The sequence below is a fragment of the Sus scrofa genome, chromosome 3 (assembly GCF_000003025.6).
Source record: "Sus scrofa isolate TJ Tabasco breed Duroc chromosome 3, Sscrofa11.1, whole genome shotgun sequence".
Taxonomy (NCBI): domain Eukaryota; kingdom Metazoa; phylum Chordata; class Mammalia; order Artiodactyla; family Suidae; genus Sus; species Sus scrofa.
In genome coordinates, this window is record NC_010445.4 from 24,793,484 (window position 1) to 24,813,665 (window position 20,182).

At 39.7% G+C, this 20,182-nt stretch overlaps 1 protein-coding gene across 1 annotated transcript in view; it reads right to left on the bottom strand.

Annotated features, from left to right (window-relative positions):
* Nucleotides 1-16,229, bottom strand: part of LOC100622606 (ATP-binding cassette sub-family A member 3-like) — a 200,897-nt gene extending 184,668 nt beyond the window's left edge. The window contains exons 1-3 of the mRNA XM_021088375.1: nt 15,987-16,229; nt 13,595-13,681; nt 12,700-12,955 (exon numbers count right to left, since the gene is read on the bottom strand). Coding sequence (XP_020944034.1) covers nt 12,700-12,955; nt 13,595-13,654 — 316 coding nt within the window. The 5' untranslated portion in view covers nt 13,655-13,681; nt 15,987-16,229. The remainder of the gene's footprint in view (nt 1-12,699; nt 12,956-13,594; nt 13,682-15,986) is intronic.

The following is a 20,182-nucleotide window of genomic DNA, read 5'->3' on the forward strand; positions in this document are numbered from 1 at the left end:
CTCTTGTGTGATCTACAGGCACTGGAGACAAACCGCAGCAGTCATCTCAGAAAGCAGAGGGAGGTGTGGTCTGCCACCACTAGGGGTCTGTGAATAGGCTCCACCTGTGGCCCCAGTCACCTCAGAGGTCGGCAAAAAAGAGGGCACTGCAACGGAGTATCACCTGTTGTTGCTCTCACTCCCCTGGGAGCACACCCGCCCTGCTGCTGCCGCCACTGCCAAACGCTCAGGACAGCGCCCACAGGCTTGATCACGGTCACTTCTCAGGACCCCGCAACTAGGAACAGCCTGTGCAGCACCTCCTGCATGGGCTAAGTGGGACAGGGTGCTTTCTTGCGTGGTCTGCAGGTGGTGGGGGCAAACCACCACAGTTATCTCTGACTCCAGAGGTGGGCGTGGCCCACCACCACTTGGGATCCTTGAACAGGTAACACTTGCAGCCCCAATCATCTCCGAGGGCACCACAGAGGAGGGCATTGCTACTGAACACCACCTGTTGTTCCTCTCACTCCCCTGGGATCTTACACACCCTGCAACTGCAAATGCTCTGGGCACTTTTTAAATCTGCCCAAGATTCATTACCACTTACCAGGACCCTCAAACTAGGAGTAGCTTGCGCCACCTTGCTGCAGGTCCTTGCTGCTGTCAAGAGCCCAGCAACCAGGCACTGACTACTAGCCCCACCTACTGCCTCCTTCTCCCCAGGAACACACTCAGTGCCCTGGGGATAACAACCTGCTCACGACGAAGAAAGAGACAGCAAATATCCAAACCACCATGCCAAAAGTAAATAGTAACCCACCACAAAATACAAAGGGGAGCTCTTGCATAGAAATAGCCCTCAAAGACTACAGTTTGATTTCCCTTAAACTCACAGGAAAAAAAAAAATTATATATGTATATATGCAAGATGAAGAAGCTCAGGACCCATTCCCAGTTAGAAGGACAGGAGAATTCACAGCAAACAATGAAACAGACCTCTGCAGTCTAACAGACACTGAGTTCAAAGGGAGACAATGAAAATAAGGAACAAAATAAGGAATTAAGGGTGAAAATGAAGGAATTAAGAGAACATATAAACAGTAACAGAGATTACTTTAGAAAGGAACTAGAAAATATGAGGAGGAACCAAGAAAAATTTAAAAATTACTTTGCAGAGATGCAAACTGAAAAGCAGAATGAATAATGCAGAGGAACAAATTAATGACTTGGAAGATAGAATAATGGAAATCACCCAATCAGGACAGCAGACAGAAAACCAAATTAAAAAAAAAATACAAAATCAATATAAGAGATTTACGGGATAATATAGAGCAGGCCAATGCACACGTAATAGGAATTCCAGAAGAAGAAAGATAAAGGGGGATCAAAAATATATTTGAAGAAATTACGTCTGAAAACTTTCCAAATCTAAAGAAAACAGATATCCCGGTACAGGAAACACAGAAGGCCCCAAAGAAGTTGAACTCAAACAGGACCACACCAAGATATATTATAATAAAAATGGCAAAAGTTAAAGATAAAGAGAGGAATCTAATATAAAGCACACTGAACCTATCTACAGAAAAGAAATAAACTCATGGACATGGAGAAGAGACTTGTGGTTGCTTCCGGAGAGGGGGAGGGGGATGGACTGGGAGTTTAGGGTTAGTAGATGCAAATTATTGCACTTAAAGTGGATAAGCAATGAGTTCCTGTTGTATAGCAATCACTTGTGATGGAACATGACGGAGCATAACATGAGAAAAAAGAATGCATATATATTTATAATTGGGTCAATTTGCTGTATAGCAGAAGCTGAAAGAACATTGCAAATCAACTCTAATACATTTTTTAAAGCCTTAAAAAATACACACATGAAATAAAACTGGCAAAGCCAAGAAAGAAAGAAAGAAAGAGAGAAAGAAAAGAAAACCAAAGAGAAGCAATTCTGCGTTCAGCTAGTTAAGTGTTTCAGGCTCATTGAGGTGGCTCAGAACAGGGGTGAGTAATATGCCTTAGCCTAGGGCAAAGCAAATATAAAAATTGGGACAGAAAATTTTTTCTTACTTAAGCTACATGATTTTGTTATGGGAACAACCAAACAGGTCCTGAATGAGAAAGTAACAGCAACAGCAACAAGCATTTTTTTAGCCAGTGAGAACTGGAAACTGGAAACCTATTCCACTGCAAAAAAGTTTCATCTGATCTCTAAATATTTCCTAACTGAAAATGTTGTATAAAGTTTTGGATTACTGTAGATTACTGACAGTTACCTCATTCAGAAACTCACTACACATCCTCCAAGAGGAAAAAAAAAAATCAAAGAAATAAGGGGGGGAAACACTCATAACATAACACACACCTGCTACATGACTAGGAAACAGAATACCACAAACTTCAAATTAAGTGTTAAGTAGGAAACGATAGAGCCATTTTCCAGCAGAACCAACCACTGAGCCGATACCAGTGAAGAGTCAGACACAGGCTTATCAGAGAAGATGAGAGTGGAGTACGGGTTGAGGGATGCCAGAAGACAGATACAATTACCCCCATGCTAAGAAAGTGCCACCAAACAGCAGAAAATACAAAGGAATAGCTCTGGACAGAACATATGTCAAAACTCTGGCTACTGGGGAAATTAATAAGAGAATAAGACTGCACAGTGTGTGGCCTGAGAGACTGGTGTTTGGAAAATACAATTACTGGCAGAGATGAAATGGGAATATAGAAAGCTACGCTTCGAGATTTGATGGCAAAGGGAGGAAAACGGAAGAAAGAGTTGGAAATCGAATATTCCCTACAAAGAAAAGAAAATCACAAAAATCAGAAAATCCAGAGAAAAGACTTGTGGCTGCTGGGATGGGAGAGGGAGGGAGTGGGAGGGATCGGGAGCTTGGGCTTATCAGACACAACTTAGAATAGATTTACAAGGATATCCTGCTGAATAGCATTGAGAACTTTGTCTAGATACTCATGTTGCAACAGAACAAAGGGTGGGGAAAAAAATGTAATTGTAATGTATACATGTAAGGACAACTTGATCCCCTTGCTGTACAGTGGGAAAATTAAAAAAAATTTTTTTAAATGAAATGCATTCTAAATACCACTACTACATTGACTTTAGTGATACATTCACTCACATCACCACTGCCCTAAAATATATTTAAACAATCCTCATGTTGTAAAAAAAAAAAAGAAAGAAAGAAAATCCACCAACTTCACCACCAAAAGAGCCCCATTGACTTTAAAAACTGATATGCAAAGAGGAGAAGGTATTCTAGAAATAGAATCAGGAATATAAGCTGTTTATGCTCAAGGTTGAGAGTAGCCCATCAAAACTCTCAACCGTGAGCATATACAATTTATATTCCTGATTCTGATAATATAAGACATTTAAAAATTGACATAATCCTGAATAACCAAAGCAATCCTGAGAAGGAAGGATAAACTGGAAGCATCACACTTGCCAATTTCAAACTTTATTGCAAAGCTATAGTAATCAAAATAGTATAGTAGTGGTGTTAAAAAGACACATAGACCAATGGAATAGTCAGTAGCTCAGAAATAAACTGTGTTTATATGTTTAACTAATATTTGACAAAGGATATAAGAAAACCCAATGAGGAAAACATAGTTTTTTTCAATAACTGGTGTTGGAAAAAAATTGGAATATTCACATGCAAAAGAATGAAGTTGGACCCTTATCTTACATGACTCACAAAAATTAACTCAAAATAGACTAAAAAATTAAATCTAAGATGTAAAATCTTAAAACTCTTAGAAGATAACAAAGGATGGTAATGATTTTTTTGGACATGACACCTAAAGCACAATGAACAAAATAAAAAATAAACAATATGGAGTTCCTGTCCTGGCTCAGTGGAAACGAATCTGACTAGTATCCATGAGGATGCAGGTTTGATCTCTGACCTTGCTCAGGGGGTTAAAGATCCAGCATTGCCATGAGCTGTGGTGTGGGTCACAGAGGTGGCTTGGATCTGATGTTGCTGTGGCTGTGACATAGGCCAGTGGTTACAGCTCCAATTGGACCCCTAGCCTGGGAACCTCCATATGCCATGGGTGAGGCCTTAAAAAAAAGATAAATAAATAAACAAGAGACATCAAACTAAAAATCGTCTGTATAGCAAAAGAAATGATCAGCAAAATAAAAAGGCAATCTATGGAATGGGAGAAAATATTTGTAAACCATATATCTGATAGAGTTAATATTCAAAATATGTAAGAAACATGCAAACCAATAGCAAAGAAAAACAAAAACTATACTAATCTAATTTTAAAATGGGCAAAGGGGAGTTCCCGTCGTGGCTCAGTGGAAACGAATCTGACCAGCATCAATGATGAGGATGCAGGTTCGATCCTTGGCCTCGCTTAGTGGGTTAAGGATCTGGCCTTACCATGAACTGTGGTGATAGGTCACAGGCGTGCCTTGGATCCTGCATTGCTGTGGCTGTGGCATAGGTGGCTGCTACAGCTCTGATTCAACCCCTAGCCTGGGAACCTCCATGGCATGTTCAGTCCTAAAAAGCAAAAATAAATAAATAAATAAATAAATAAATAAAATGAGCAAAGGAATTGAATAAACATTTTCCCAAGGAAGATATTCAAATGGACAAGTACATGAAAAGATGCTCATCAATAAACATCAAGAACTGCAAATCAAAACCACAATAAGATAGCTCTGTCCGCTATCTCTATCATCCAAAAGACAAGAGATAACAAATGCTAGTGAGGATGTAAAGAAAAATCTCGTACACTGTTGGTAGTAACAAACACTGGTATAGCAACTATGGAAAACAACATGCAGAATCTTCAAAATAATTCAAAAAGATTCATGCATTCCAGTGTTCACTGTAGCACTATTTACAATAGTCAAGACATGGAAGCAACCTAACTTCCCATCAACAGAGGAAGGGATAAAGATATGGTACATGTATACAGTGGAATATTATTCAGCAATGAAAAGTAAAATAATGCCATTTGAAGTAACAGGGATGGACCTAGAGATTAGCATACTAAGTGAAGTAAGTCAGAGAAAGACAAATACCATATGATACCACTTATAGGTGGAATTTTTAAAGGGGTAAAAGAATTTATTTACAAAACAGAAATGGGTGAAAGTGATCAAAAGTTATAAACTTTCAGTTACAAATTCTGATCATGTAATGTACAACATGGTGACCATAGTTGCGAATACTGTACTGTACCTTTTTTTTTTTCGTCTCTCTGTATTCTTTTTTTTTTTTTTTTTTTTTTTTTAGGGCTGCATCCTATAGCATATGGAAGATCCCAGGCTAGGGGTCAAACTGGAGCTACAGCTGCTAGCCTATGCCACAGCCACAGCAACGCCAGATCCGAGCCACATCTGCGACCCACACCATAGCTCATGGCAATGCCAGATCCCTAACCCATTGAGCAAGTCCAGGGATTGAACACGTGTCCTCATGGATGCCAGTCAGATTCGTTTCCACTGATCCACGATGGGAACTCCTATATCGTACATTTAAAGTTGCTAAAATCACAACTATCACTATTTGCAGATGACATGATACTATACCTAGGAAATCCTAAAGATGCTACCAGAAAACTGTCAGAGCTCATCATTGAATTTCGCAAAGTCACAGGATACAAAATTAATACACAGAAATTGACTGCATTTCTATATACAGACAATGAGAGACCAGAAAGGGAAATTAGGGAATCAATCCAATTTACATCATATCAAAAAGAATAAAATACTTAGGAATAAACCTATACTCTGAAAACTGTAAGATGCTGATGAAAGAAATCAAAGACGACATAAACAGATGGGAAGACGTACCATGCTCTTGGACTGGAAAAATCAGTATTGTCAAAATGACTATACGACCCAAGGCAATCTGCAGATTCAATGCTATCCCTATCAAATTATCAAGGACGATTTGCAACAACATGGATGGAACTAGAGACTCTCATACTGAGTGAAGTAAGTCAGAAAGAGAAAGACAAATACCATATGATATCACTTATATCTGGAATCTAATATATGGCACAAATGAACCTTTCCACAGAAAAGAAAACCATGGACTTGGAGAATAAACTTGTGGTTGCCAAGGGGGAAGGGGAGGGAGTGGGGTGGATTGGGAGCTTGGGGTTAATAGATGCAGACTATTGCCTTTGGAATGGATTAGCAATGAGATCCTGCTGTGTAGCACTGGGAACTTTGTCTAGACACTTATGATGGAGCCTGATAATGTGAGAAAAAAGAATGGCTACATGTATGTGTAACTGGGTCACCATGCTGTACAGTAGAAAAAACATTGTATTGGGGAAATAACAATTTAAAATACATAAATAAATAAATAGATGAAGGGAAAAAAAATTACCAAGGACATTTTTCACAGAACTCGAACAAAATATTTTAAAGTTTGTTTGGAAGCACAAAAGACCCAGAATAGCCAAAGCCATCCTGAGAAAGAAAAATAGAGCTGGAGGAATCAGGCTCCCTGACTTCACACTATACTACAAAGCTACAGTCATCAAAACCATATGGTACTGGCACAAAGACAGAAATATAGGTCAGTGGAACAGAATAGAAAGCCCAGAATTAAACCCACGCACCTAAAGCCAACTAACCTATGACAAAGGAGGTAAGGATATACAGTGGAGAAAAGACAGCCCCTTCCTCTTAGAGGAAAACATAGGCTGAACACTCTGACATAAACCACAGCAACATCTTCTCAGATCCACCTCCTGGAGTCATGACAATAAAAACAAAAATAAACAAATGGAACTTAAAAGTTTCTGCACAGCAAAGGAAACCCTAAACAAAACAAAAGACAACCCAGAGAATAGGAGAAAATATATGCAAATGAAGCGACTGACAAGGGATTGATCTACAAAATTTATAAACACCTCCTATCGCTCAATACCAAAAAAGCCCAAACAACCCCTCAGAAAATGGGCAAAAGATCTAAACAGACATTTCTCCACAGAAGACATATGGATGGTCAAAAAACACATGAAAAGATGTTCAACTCATTGTTAGAGAAATGCAAATCAAAACTACCATGAGGTGCTACCTTACACCAGCCAGAATGGCCATCATCCAGAAGTCTACAAACAGTAAATGCTGGAGAGGGTGTGGAGAAAAGGGAACTCTCTTACACTGTTGGTGGGAATGTAAATTGGTGCAACCACTGTGGAAGACAGTAAACAGTTCTAAAAATAGAACTACCATTTGACACAGCCATCCCACTCCTGGGCATCTATCCCGAGAAAACCATGACTCGCCAAGACACATGTACTCCAGTGTTCATTGCAGCACTATTTGCAATAGCCAAGACATGGAAACAACCTAAGTGTCCATCGACAGAGGAGTGGATAAAGATGATGTGGTATATATACACAATGGAATATTACTCATCCATTAAAAGGAAGGAAATAATGGCATTTGCAGCAACATGGATGGACCTAGAAATTATCATGCCAAGCGAAGTCAGTCAGACAGTGAGATATCAACATCATATGCCATCACTTTCATGTGGAATCTGCAAAAAGGATACAATGAACTTCTTTGCAAAACAGATACTGACTCACAGACTTTGAAAAACTTCTGGTTTCCAAATGAGACAGGTTGGAGGGTGAGGGGATGCGCTGGGGGTTTGGGATGGAAATGCTATAAAATTGAGTTGTGATGATCGTTGTACAACTATAAATGTAATAAAATTCATTGACTAATTTTAAAAAATAAAATACATCATGAAAGACAAATGTTAAAAAAAAAAAAAGTTGCTAAGAGAGTAGATCTCAAGTTTTCACCATAAGTAAAAATAATTGTAACTGCGAGGTAATGGATGTTAATTTATTGTGGTAATCACTTTGCAACATATACCGATATCAATCATTACTTTGTATACCTTAAACTTATTCAATGTTATATGTCAATCATATTTTAACAAAACTGGAAAAAAATTTAATTAGAAAAGAACAAAAGCAGTATATGACATCCATAGAAAGCTAGTATAAAAAAACAGAAAATGAAAATCAAAGCATTTCAGCCACTAAAAAATCTCTCCCATTCTTTCTTGAAAATATTTCACAGAGCAGGAAAAACTGTCCCAACCTGAACTAAAAATCCTTAAACAAGCATTTGCAGATATGATATAACACTTCAAGAACCCAAAAACTGTGAGTTCCCATAGTGGCTCAGTGAATGGTAACAAACCAGACTACTGTCCATGAGGACATGGGTTCAATCCCTGGCCTTGCTCAGTGGGTTAAGGATCCCAAATTGCCATGAGCTGTGGTATAGGTCGCAGAAGAGGCTCAGATCTTGCATTGCTATGGCTGTGGTGTAGGCTGGCAGCTGCAGCTCCAATTCGAGCCCTTGACTTGGAACTTCCATAGTTTCCATAAGAAAAACTCCAGGAGTTCCCGCCTTGGCACAGTGGAAATGAATCTGACCAGAAACCGTGAGGTTGTGGGTTCAATTCCTGGCCTTGCTCAGTGGGTTAAGGATCTGGCACGTGGCTCGGATCCTGTGTTTCTGTGTTATAGGGCAGCAGCTGTAGCTCTGATTCGACCCCTAGCCTAGGAACCTCCATACGCCCCAGTTGCAGCCCAAAAAAGCAAAATAAATAAGTAAAATTTTAAACGTAAATAAAAAGAAAAACCCCAATTGCATGGAAATTAGGTATTCACTTTCAATAATTCATAGAATAAAGATTTTGAAACTGACTAATCTCGTAAACACATGTTAAAATTTCTTAACAAAATAATAGCAAATAAAATTCATTGATAAACCCAGCTAAGTGGAGTTTATTCCAGTATGCAAGTATGAAAAAGCATTATGTTAACCAAAATGAGAAAAATGAAATGACAATCTTAATAGATATAAACAAAAGGCATTTGACAAAATTTAACATTAATAAGTGATTTAAAAAAAAATCCTCAGCAAATCAGGAATAGAAAGAAGCTATCTAAATTTTATAAAGAGGAGTTCCCGTCGTGGCACAGTGGTTAACGAATCCGACTAGGAACCATGAGGTTGCGGGTTTGATCCCTTGCCTTGCTCAGTGGGTGAAGGATCCGGCATTGCCGTGAGCTGTGGTGTAGGTTGCAGACGCGGCTCGGATCCCGCGTTGCTGTGGCTCTGGTGGAGGCCAGCGGCTACAGCTCTGATCAGACCCCTAGCCTGGGAACTCCATATGCCGCGAGAGCGGCCCAATAAATGGCAAAAAGACAAAAAAAATTAAAAAATAAAATGAGAAATTAACTTGCTTTTAAAAATAAATAAATAAATTTTATAAAGAACATCTACAAGCAATATACAACAATCGTGGTGCTCAGTGGTGAAATATCAAGATGTTTTCTCCAGAGACAGGGAGCAAGACAATGATAATTTTATGTTACTTCCTGTGAAAAGACAGAACAAACATGCCAAGTGTGGCTGAAGATGTAGAACAACTGAAACTCATACATTTCTGGTAGAAAGGTAAATATCTTTACACAATTATTTTATAGTATCTACTAAACGTAAACAGATACATCCTCCAAGACGCAATAATTTCAGTTCATATACCAAACAGAAAGGTAGATATGTGCTCATCAAAATGTGCATATAAAAATGTTCATAACAGCACCACCCATAATAACCCAACTCTGGAATCTACTCAGATGTCCATCAATAACAGGGAGAAAAATAAATTATAGAATATTAGCATAATGTAATACTGTAATGAAAAGGAATGATTTATAATCTGACCTAACAATTTGAGTGTATCTTGCAAATACAACGCTAAGTGAAAGCAGACACAAGCAAACTATGTAGTAGATACTCTATGCTATGTACACAGTATGTTATATATGATGGTACAGTGAGTGTTTCCATTTACATAACGTGAAAAATAGGCAAAACTAGTCTATGGTCTTAGATGTCAGAAATAGTGTCTCAACTTGGAAGAGCAGTAATGCAAGTTGGCACAAAAGGAAGTTCTAAGGTGCTGGAAAGGCTCTAACCTAGAACTAGAGATTCCTTATTCACTACAAAGAGAGAAAAACAATGCCATTCCAATGGAATGTCTGGTGGAGACGGATCTTAATGAAATGAGCAAATATGACATCACCGATTATGGAACAAAATGGCAATGGGCTTCCTCGTGTGGAATCACTAGGAAAGACCCTATTAAGAAAGATGTGATATGTTTGACACAAATGTTCAAGCTGAAACTAAACTTGAGAAAACAATCAGGCAAATATGAATTAGAAATTTCTGTGAAATAATCAGCCTAGTCTCTTAAAAAATTTTAATGTCATTAAAGAAAAAACAACAGAAGGAAGTAATTCTAAGGCAGGGGTCAACAAATTCACTCTGTACAGGTCAAATCTACCTCACAGTCTGTTTTGCTATGGGCTTGTGAGCTGTGAATGATTTTTACATTTCTAATGAGTTCTTAAAAAACGGAATATTTGATGGAATATAGACAGCCCATAAAACTTAAAATATGTACTGTCTGGCCCTTTATAGAAGTTTGCCACCCGCAATACAGATTCATATATCTCCAGCTGAATCCTGGATTACTAAAAGAGAAAATAAATTCTCAAGAAGCTTATTAGTAGAATGAGAGAAATATAAATATTGACTGTATATTAGATAACATTTTCATGTCGATTTAAAAATTCTTAGGTGTGATCACTGTAAAGATTTTGTTGGAGAATATCCTAATTCTTAGGAAACGCATAAAGTGTTTGAAGGTGAAGTGTCGTGAATACAATTTATTCTCAATGGTTCAGAAAAAATCCAATAATGTTATATACATTCCTACAAGTGTTACATATACATTAAATATAGTATATCAAAAATACTAAATATAATGCATTTTATATAGATAGAAGGAGAAGGAAGGATAAAGCAAATGGGACAGATGTTACTGGTAAATTGCAGCAATTTTGCATTTTCTCTATAGGTTTGAAATTGTTCAAAATCAAATGTGTGTGGATGTGGCACCTTCTGGATCAGCATGCTAAAAATAAAGTCTATATAGTTCTCAGGAATTCTTTGCCAAAGGGTTTAACAGAAATCATGACTCTGTGTCGATTAAACAAGTCATCAAATACCAACATCAGAGTCTTAACCCAACACCAGGTTTCTTATGACAAATGATCCTACTACTGGTAATCTATACCATGTTATACTGTTCAGATGCTATAACATCTGACCTTGAATTAGTAGATTAAAAGCTCCCAGGGAATAGGTTTTTTAAAAAAAAAATTTAGAATAGCACTATAAACTGAAGGTGGGAGGTTTCCAAATAAAGACTTTTACACATTATCTTTTTATATCCACCGGGCTATTTTGCTAAGGAGTTGGTTCAACAGAAACTAAGAGAGAGGATCAGGCCTCATCAGCAAAGTTTCTCAGCTTCCTTCCTTTGAAGTTAGCACTTGGTAATGAGACATTTATTAATCTATGTCACCATGGACCTTCAACCAGGCAGATCTCTCTACTCCAGTCTTTAGGCACCCTCTCTCTTGATGGCCTCGACATGACAGAATGACAGTGCTTCTTATGAGTCTTTTCCACTGATACACCCACAAGAGCAAAGGGTAAGAACAGCAGCCTGTTCTCTATCTCCCACGTCTACATACTGGAGTACCTGAAATGGAACCTAAATCACTAAAGTTCTTTGGACATTCATGGTTTATATGTTAAAAGTGCACAGGAATTTTGTCGTGGCTCAGTGGTTAACGAATCCGACTAGGAATCATGAGGTTGCAGGTTCGATCCCTGGCCTTGTTCAGTGGGTTAAGGATCCGGTGTTGCCGTGAGCTGTGGTGTAGGTTGCAGACGCGGCTCGGATCCTGCGTTACTGTGGCTGTGGTGTAGGCCAGTGGCTGCAGCTCCGATTCCAGCCCTAGCCTGGGAACCTCCATATGCCGCGGGAGCAGCCCTAGAAAAGGCTAAAAGACAAAAAATAATAATAATAATAATAATTAAAAATAAATAAATAAATAAAAGTGCATGGGAATTTTACAGTAAGTTACATAAATATAATATTTTCACTTTTAAAAAGTGAAAATATTATAGAGTGTATCTATCCTCCCCTCCTATCTAAAAACCCTTAAAATGAGAAAAATCAATATATAATTTTTTAAAAATGTAGCAGGATAAAGCCACACACACACACATACATAAAAGCATGAGACAAGAATGGAAGGATTCTTATCAAATTTCTGACAGTGTTTTTCACAGTGGGAGACAAAGCAGAAAAACTGAGAGCAAAGAGAGGGTAAGGAGATAAAGATTTTTAAAAATAATCTACATGGTTTTAATCATCCTTTCAAATGCATTCATATATCATGCTTAAGTAATATTTTTATAAAATGTAAAATTAGTAAAGTTTATGCATCCAGGAAAAAACTGCCAAATTCACCGTGAGGCTTTGGGTCCGTTTGGCACACTCTCAGGTACTTACCCTAGTTTAAGAAGCATAACCAGAGACAAAGAAGATTTAGAATTACATAACTCCATCATCTAATTTTAAATGTCATATTTTGTTTATACTTACATGAAGCTATGTTTGATGTTATTTGACAAAGCTCATAATGTTATGTTTAAGAGATGAATATACAAGTTACCAAAGTCAATGAAGCGGGCCTCTTCTGAAGCAAAGGATCAATTACTATATAAAAAACATTTTAGACGTCATAATTTCTAACCTTTAAGACGGGCATTTAAGTCATTCTTCACCATCTCAGTAATATTTTTTGCCACATCACTTTCAGAAGGCACATAAACCAGTATATATTCATGCTTCCTATCAGTGAGGAAACCGGGCAGTTCCTTCAAAGGAAGAGGATTGAAAAGAGTGGCATTTCGATAATCCTTTGCCAAGTCTCTGCGATGAAGCAAAATCAGTGCCGAGAACAGAAACGTCAAGGAAATTTCCACAGTTAAAGAAACTACTTTCCGCTTCTGCAAGAGAAACAACATTGAGCTAATTAACCTTAAGAGTAGCATATGTGAGGCGTTCCCATCGTGGCGCAGTGGTTAACGAATCCGACTAGGAACCATGAGGTGGCGGGTTCGGTCCCTGCCCTTGCTCAGTGGGTTAAGGATCCGGTGTTGCCGTGAGCTGTGGTGTAGGTTGCAGACGCGGCTCGGATCCTGCGTTGCTGTGGCTCTGGCGTAGGCCGGTGGCTATGGCTCTGATTGGACCCCTAGCCTGGGAACCTCCATATGCCGCAGGGGCGGCCCAAGAAATAGCGAAAAAGACCAAAAAAGAAAAAAGAGTAGCATATGTGTATACGCGTGTGTTATAATATGTTTGTATATTATTCAGCTCCATTCTACAACATGAATGCGTCTCTGGATTGTCTTTTTCACCTTTTTCACATTTCATTATTCATTCTATTCATATACCTTATTGGTACTCTTCAGATTTAGAAAGCTACCTTAAGCCATGGAAAAAAGGGGAAAAAAAATACCTGGAAACTGAAATGAAATGAAGGAGCTGTTAAAATAGGAGGTGCTGTGTCTTGTATTAATATTAAAATGTTTTCCTTTCAATTTCATGAGTCTTTACAACTGTTACTCGTACATAATTCCACCCACCTTTAGTATGAAATTTTTCCAGAGGAGGACTGCAAACTGGTTGAGCCACGACAAATCCATTTTACCACAAAGAATGGGAGTTCAACTCTAAAAAGGAAGTAGAGATTTTCAAATTTAAGGTACCTGCCAAAATGTTATGTTTAGTCAAGTAAAAGGATGGCCTCCTTCTTTTTTTTTCCATCAATCTTGATGAAACTACAAAAAAAAATAATTTGAAAGAAATATTTGGCCGCTCCTGTTTTTATAGTAATTCATTAAATTCACATGTGATGATTTTCTAAAATGTACAAAAATATTAGTCAATAGAGATGCAAAGATCAATAAGCTGCAGCTCCATCCATTTTCACAGAGAGAGATGTAAACTGTAAGTGCAAAATACCAGTTATTATTTTGATAGGTTCTGAGAGAGTCTCACAAATTATAACACTGAATACTTACTATTTATGTAATATGTGCTCTGTGTCACATTCTATGCTAAGCATTAGGTAGGTTCCAAACTGTCATGATTTTTTTCACATGGTCTAGATATTAGGGCATAGTACGTAAAAATCTGGTATCTAAAGTTAGGCTTCCTTGGAGTTCCCATCATGGCACAGCGGAAGCGCATCCAGCTAGGAACCATGAGGTTGCAGGGTCGATTCCTGGCCTTGATCATTGGGTTAAGGATCCAGAGTTGATGTGAGCTGTGGTGTAGGTCGTAGACATGGCTCGGATCCAGTGTTGCTGTGGCTGTGGCTGTGGCGCAGGCCGGCAGCTGTAGCTGGACCCCTAGCCTGGCAATCTCCATATGCCATGGGTGTGGCCCTTAAAAGCAAAAATAAAAATAAAAAATAAAGTTAGGCTTCCTGATGTCAAATCCCATCTCTCTCACAAGCTGTATAATTGTGAGCAAAATAAGTAACCTATGGCTGTTTATCATTCATAAAATCAGAAAAATTATAATACTTAGCCAACATAATTTTTCCCCAGGGTCATTTGCTACTATGGAGAAGTTGGCTGAAAGGCCATGCACTTTTAATTGTGATAAAATATACATGACATAAAATTTACCACTTTAACCATTTTTAAGTGTGCAATCCAGTGACAGCAATCACATTCACATTGCTGGGCAAACACCATCGCTATCCGTCTGTAGAACAGGTGCCTCATCCCAAACTAAAACTCTGTAGCCATTAAACAACAACTCACAGAGTTCCTGTTGTGGCACAGAGGAAATGACTCCAACTAGAACTGTGAGGTTTTGGGTTCCATCTCTGGCCTTGCTCAGTGGGTTAAGGATTCAGCGTTGCCGTGAGCTGTGGTGTAGGTCCCAGACTCGGCTCAGATCTGGTATTGCTGTGGCTGTGTCGCAGGCCAGCAGCTGTAGCTCTGATTTGACCCCTGGTGTGGGAACATCCATATGCATCAGAGGTGGCCCTAAAAAGCAAAAAACAAACAAACAAACAAACAAAACCAAAAAGCCCACAACTCACTATTCCCTCCTCCGTTTAGTTGCTGGTAATCTCCATCCTACTTTCCATAACTGCAAATTTGACTACTCCAGGTACTTCATATAAGTGGAAACCCTTGTTTAACATTTCATAATTGGCTTATTTCACTTAGCATAAAATGTCTTCAAGATGCAGCCACATTGCGATATGTGTCAGAATTTCCTTAGCACTCTTAACAGCCTCATTGGGCTATCAAAGTCAGAAATGACTAAGAAAATCAAGGAGGGAAAAGGAGGTGCTACATCTTGTATTAATACTAAAAAAATTACATCTTTTTGTTTGTTTGTTTTTAGTGCTGCACCAGTGGCATATGGAGGTTCCCAGGCTAGGGGTCAAATCGCAGCTAGAGCCAGCAGCCTACATCACAGCCACAGGCATGCAGGATCCAAGCTGTGTCTACAACCTACACCACACTTCACAGCAACGCTGGATCCTTACTTAACCGAGAGAGGCCAAGGATGGAACCCACAACCTCATAGTTCCTAGTCGGATTCGTTAACCACTGAGCCACACACGATGGGAACTCAAGTATAACCATTTTTTAAAAGGATGGAGGGAATGGCCTTGAGCAAGCAGACTTCACAGGCCCATTAAAACAAAATGCCTAAAGCCTTTGAGACAATACCCGGAGACCCACAGGAATACAAATAAACTCTCTGTTCCAGGGAAATATGTACATAGTTTCCAAAAGACGAAAATAGGAGTGTAAATTTGCCACCTAGCAAAAGTACTGAATTCCCAGTTCCCTGAAAGATAAAGATAAAATCCTGACAGACATCCTCAAGCTATTTTTGCAGGAAGCAGACCCCTCACTAGATGAAAACTGCTGAGGGCAAGCATGTAAACCCTACACCCACGCTGGTTGAAAACAGAAGGTTAATTAATGATCCTTGAAACTTCACCTTGATGCCAACCAATCCAAGAACCAAGCACGAGCTGATCAGAAAAGTTTGGCTCTTCCTCAAAAAGTTAGACATAGAGTTGCCATATGACCTTGCAATTCCACTCCTAGGTTGTAAGGAATAGATTTGTTAACACAAAAACATAGACAGAAAGGTTCATGGTAGCATTATTCATAATAGCCAAAAGGCGGAACCAACCCAAAAGTCCATGAGAATGAATAAACAAAATTTTGGTATTATCCAAAATGTAATCCATGACACAACACCCAGGAATCTTGAACATACGCTAAGCAGAAGAAGCCCAATACAAAAGATCACGTATTATATGATTCTATTTATACGATGGAAGAAATTTCCACATACTGAGTTATGAAGAAGTCATTCTCGCTTAAACATGATTTAACTTGAATTTGATGGTAACTAAATCACCCTGTTTGTATCATATCAAATACACATCATACATCTGCTTTAATCATTAAAGAAAAGGGTGTACTGACTTGAAGCAAAGAATGTGCTAATTAAAAATAAAGATTAAATGCCTCCCTTCCTGAGATGTCAATGCTAGTACTTTGATGATAAGACTCCCTTCCCAGGTTCCAAGGACATACTGACTCACTGTATACAAGCTAATTTAGTTTTGGGGTTTTTTGAAATCTTCAAAGACTGTATCCCTGACTTGTTTGGTGTTCTTTGTTCTGATAAGATACAAAACTATGAGGAAAACCATGCTTCTCTGGAGCAGTTCCTTAGAGCTATCTGAGAGCCCATCTCCTGGAATATAGTCCTCAATTTGGCTCAAACAAAACTGTTTTTTCTACTATAAACTCGTTTATTGATTACTTCCATCCACGCAAGAAATGCCCAGAATTGGCAAATCACACAGACAGAAAGCCTATTTATTTCCAGCCAGGGGCTGGAAATAAGGGGAATGATGAGTGACTTCTCTTGAGTACAGGGTTTATTTTAAGGCAGATTAAAATGTTCCAGATTAGATAGTGGTGACAGTTTCACAACACTGTGAATATAATAAAAGCCACTGAATTCTGATACTTTACAATGGTAAAAATGGTGAATTCTACCTCTGTCTCACTCCCTCTCTGCCTCTCTCTCTTTTAGGGGGCAGGGAGGGGCAGCTGCTGCAATGCCACATCCTTTAACCCACTGTTCTAGGCTGGGGATCGAACCCGTGTCCCACCACTGACCCGGCTACACCACAGAGGGAACGCCTCAATTTAAAAAAAAAAGAAAAGAAAAGAAAAGAAAAATCTTTCGGTATGGGTAAAATGATATTCCCCTACATGATAGCTGAGATTCAGACGTCAACTCATGTGCCTTAAAGGTAAATTAAAACATAGTTGACAGAATCTCCCCAAACTGTCCTTCCAATCACAAGGTTACAACCAAAAAAAAAAAAGTTAAAAGTCACCCTAAGGCCCTAGGGAGATTTTGCGTGATTGCATGGGGTTGGAGGAATGGATGAGGGAAGAGGGAGAGCAAGCCTTAAAGCTTGAAATCTTGAAGTCCCGCGATCAGCGAGTCCACCTCCGCGGGGTTAGGCGGGGCATCAGGAGGAGGAGGGATTAGGGAGGAGGAGGAGGGGCGGGAAGATCCAGACACTCACGGCTCGGGCCTCGGCAACTGCCTCCGCACCGCCGCTGAGGGGCGCCCTTCCACCTAGCATGGCGCCTCCTTCCAACGCTTTCCCCAACCGTCCAGCCACCCGCGGAACCCGGGGCGGGGGGACCGGTTTGCAGCCTCTGCGCCACGCGGACCCCTAAAGGCACCGCCCACCCCTTAAAGGCGCCGCCCCGTGAACCGGTACCCACACCCACGGGCGAAAGGACCCAACGCGTGCCGCCTCCGCCCCTCTCCGCACGTGCCCCAGCGCCCCACTCCCCAGCTTGTCCCTTATAGGCCACTTGCCAGCTTCTGGGGCGCCCAGCCCGCCTTTCTCAGGCTTCCCAAATATTTCACCCCTGGCTCCTCCCGGCCCACCACTCAGTCCCCCACTTTCCAAGACAGAGACTGGGAGTGAGAGGAGTGGACCTCTTACATCCATTGGCTGTAACATTTAAGGGGAAGCCAACTCAATAATCAAGGTAAATACTTTAATATGACGTTTTTTAATTTTCAAAATAGAAAACTTAAAAGAGCCATGAAGTGCTGTAGGAGAGGCTAAAACAAAAGGAAAAATCAGTAATCCTGATCCCACCATCCTGGTTACTGCTCCCTACATTACTAATAAGTTTACTAATTTTCTATGAAGTCATTACTACTGATCATAGTTTCATTGCTTTAATAATAAACTAAAAAGCCTCAATTAATACTTATTAATAATCTTTTTTTTTCTTTAAGGTCACACCCATGCATATGGAGGTTCCCAGGCTAATCAGAGCTACAGCTGCCAACCTATACCACAGCCACAACAACGCCAGATCCACCCCAAGTCTGAAACCTACTCCACAGCTCACAGCAACGCTGGATCCTTAACCCACTGAGCGAGGCCAGGGATCGAACTCACAACCTCATGGTTCCTCGTTGGATTCGTTTCGGCTGCGCCATGAAGGGAACTCCCTTAATAATCTGTATTAAACACCTGCCAGCTAAACATTTTACAAAATGATTTCATTTGTGCCTCACCACAAGACTGGGAGTTTACATGTTACCAATATTATCTGATTTTACAGTGGAGGAAACGGGATCAGAAGGCTTAAGTTTCTTATTCAAGTTCATCCAGCATGTACAGTGGCAGAACTAGGATTCAGATTCAAACTGGTTGACCCCACAGCCCTGACTTGGAAATCACAAAGTACAAAGCTCCTAAGCCTGTACCTGAAAGTAATTTGGTGGGGATTTTGCTAAAAAAAGCATTCGAACTCCAATAAAACCCATAGAAAACATATTGAGATGCTAAGATAACTGTTCATACAATGCATCCCATTAATGAGCAACAACAAAAAGATATATATATATGATCATTTCCATGGAAGCTCCTTGGAAATTTAAGCACAAAAAGGTGTTTATTGACATGTTATACAAAAATATGCTAACCCCAAAGTCCCAGCCCAGTGGCGTGATACCAGCAAACCCCTCTCCCTCTGGAGCATTTGGGCCAGTGTTTGTTGTACCATGGTTGATGTGCTGTCAGTCCGCACTGCAAAACCAGCTTCTAACCTATATTCTAGACCATTCCTCTACAGTTGGCCACCAGATCTGTTCTGGTCCCCTGGAATTCCCACCAGCCTCCCCAGAACCACTGCTGCTACCACCAGGCTGGGGAGGAGAAAGGCTGTCTTCCCCTTTTATGATGATGTCTTTCCAGACCATCATGTTTGGCAACTAAAACTTTACTGAGGACTTGAGTGATATGATCCAAAGTCATAAGGAAGATGATTTGAGGTGACTCACAGATCTACTGTCTTTTGAATAGTCGTGCATTTATTGTGATGCAAATTTTAAAAATGATTGAAATAGCATATTAAACTCCAATAGCAGGCTAATTTTGCTTCTACTGAAGTTAAAAAGAGCAGTAAAAATTTTAACACTGTATATTAGGTAAACAATAAAAGAAATCAGAGGAGCTGTTAGAGCTTCCACAGAACTGACAGTTGGACTCCTGGCATATGTGATTACCTAAGAATTCCCTTCTACCTGCCCAGGTTGCACAGCTCCTGACCCTAACCAGAAATTGCATATTGCGTAACTTTCATTTTTGGAAAGGCTCTGGCTTCTTTTTTTTTTCTTTCCTTTTTTTTTTTTTTTTTTTTTTTTTGCTTTTTAGGGCTGCACCTGCAGCATATGGAAGTTCCCAGGCTAGGAGTCTAGGAGTCAAATCGGAGCTGCAGCTGCCGGCCTACACCACAGCCACAACAACGCAGGATCTGAGCTGCATCTGCGACACCAGATCTTTAACCCACTGAGCGAGGCCAGGGATCGAACCCACAACCTAATGGTTCCTAGTTGGATTCATTTCTGCTGAGCCATGACGGGAAGTCCCAAGGCTCTGGATTCTTGGGACCAGTTAGTTCCCAGGGTCTCTGGGCCCAACAATTAAGAACTAATTCAATCAAGATCAGTTTTCCCAGCACCACTTTACTGAGTACCTGGGTGATGTTACACAAAGCTTTACAAAGAAGTTGATTTGAGGTGATTTACAGACTAGTCCTTTTCCTACAGGATTTGCTAGAAACAAATAA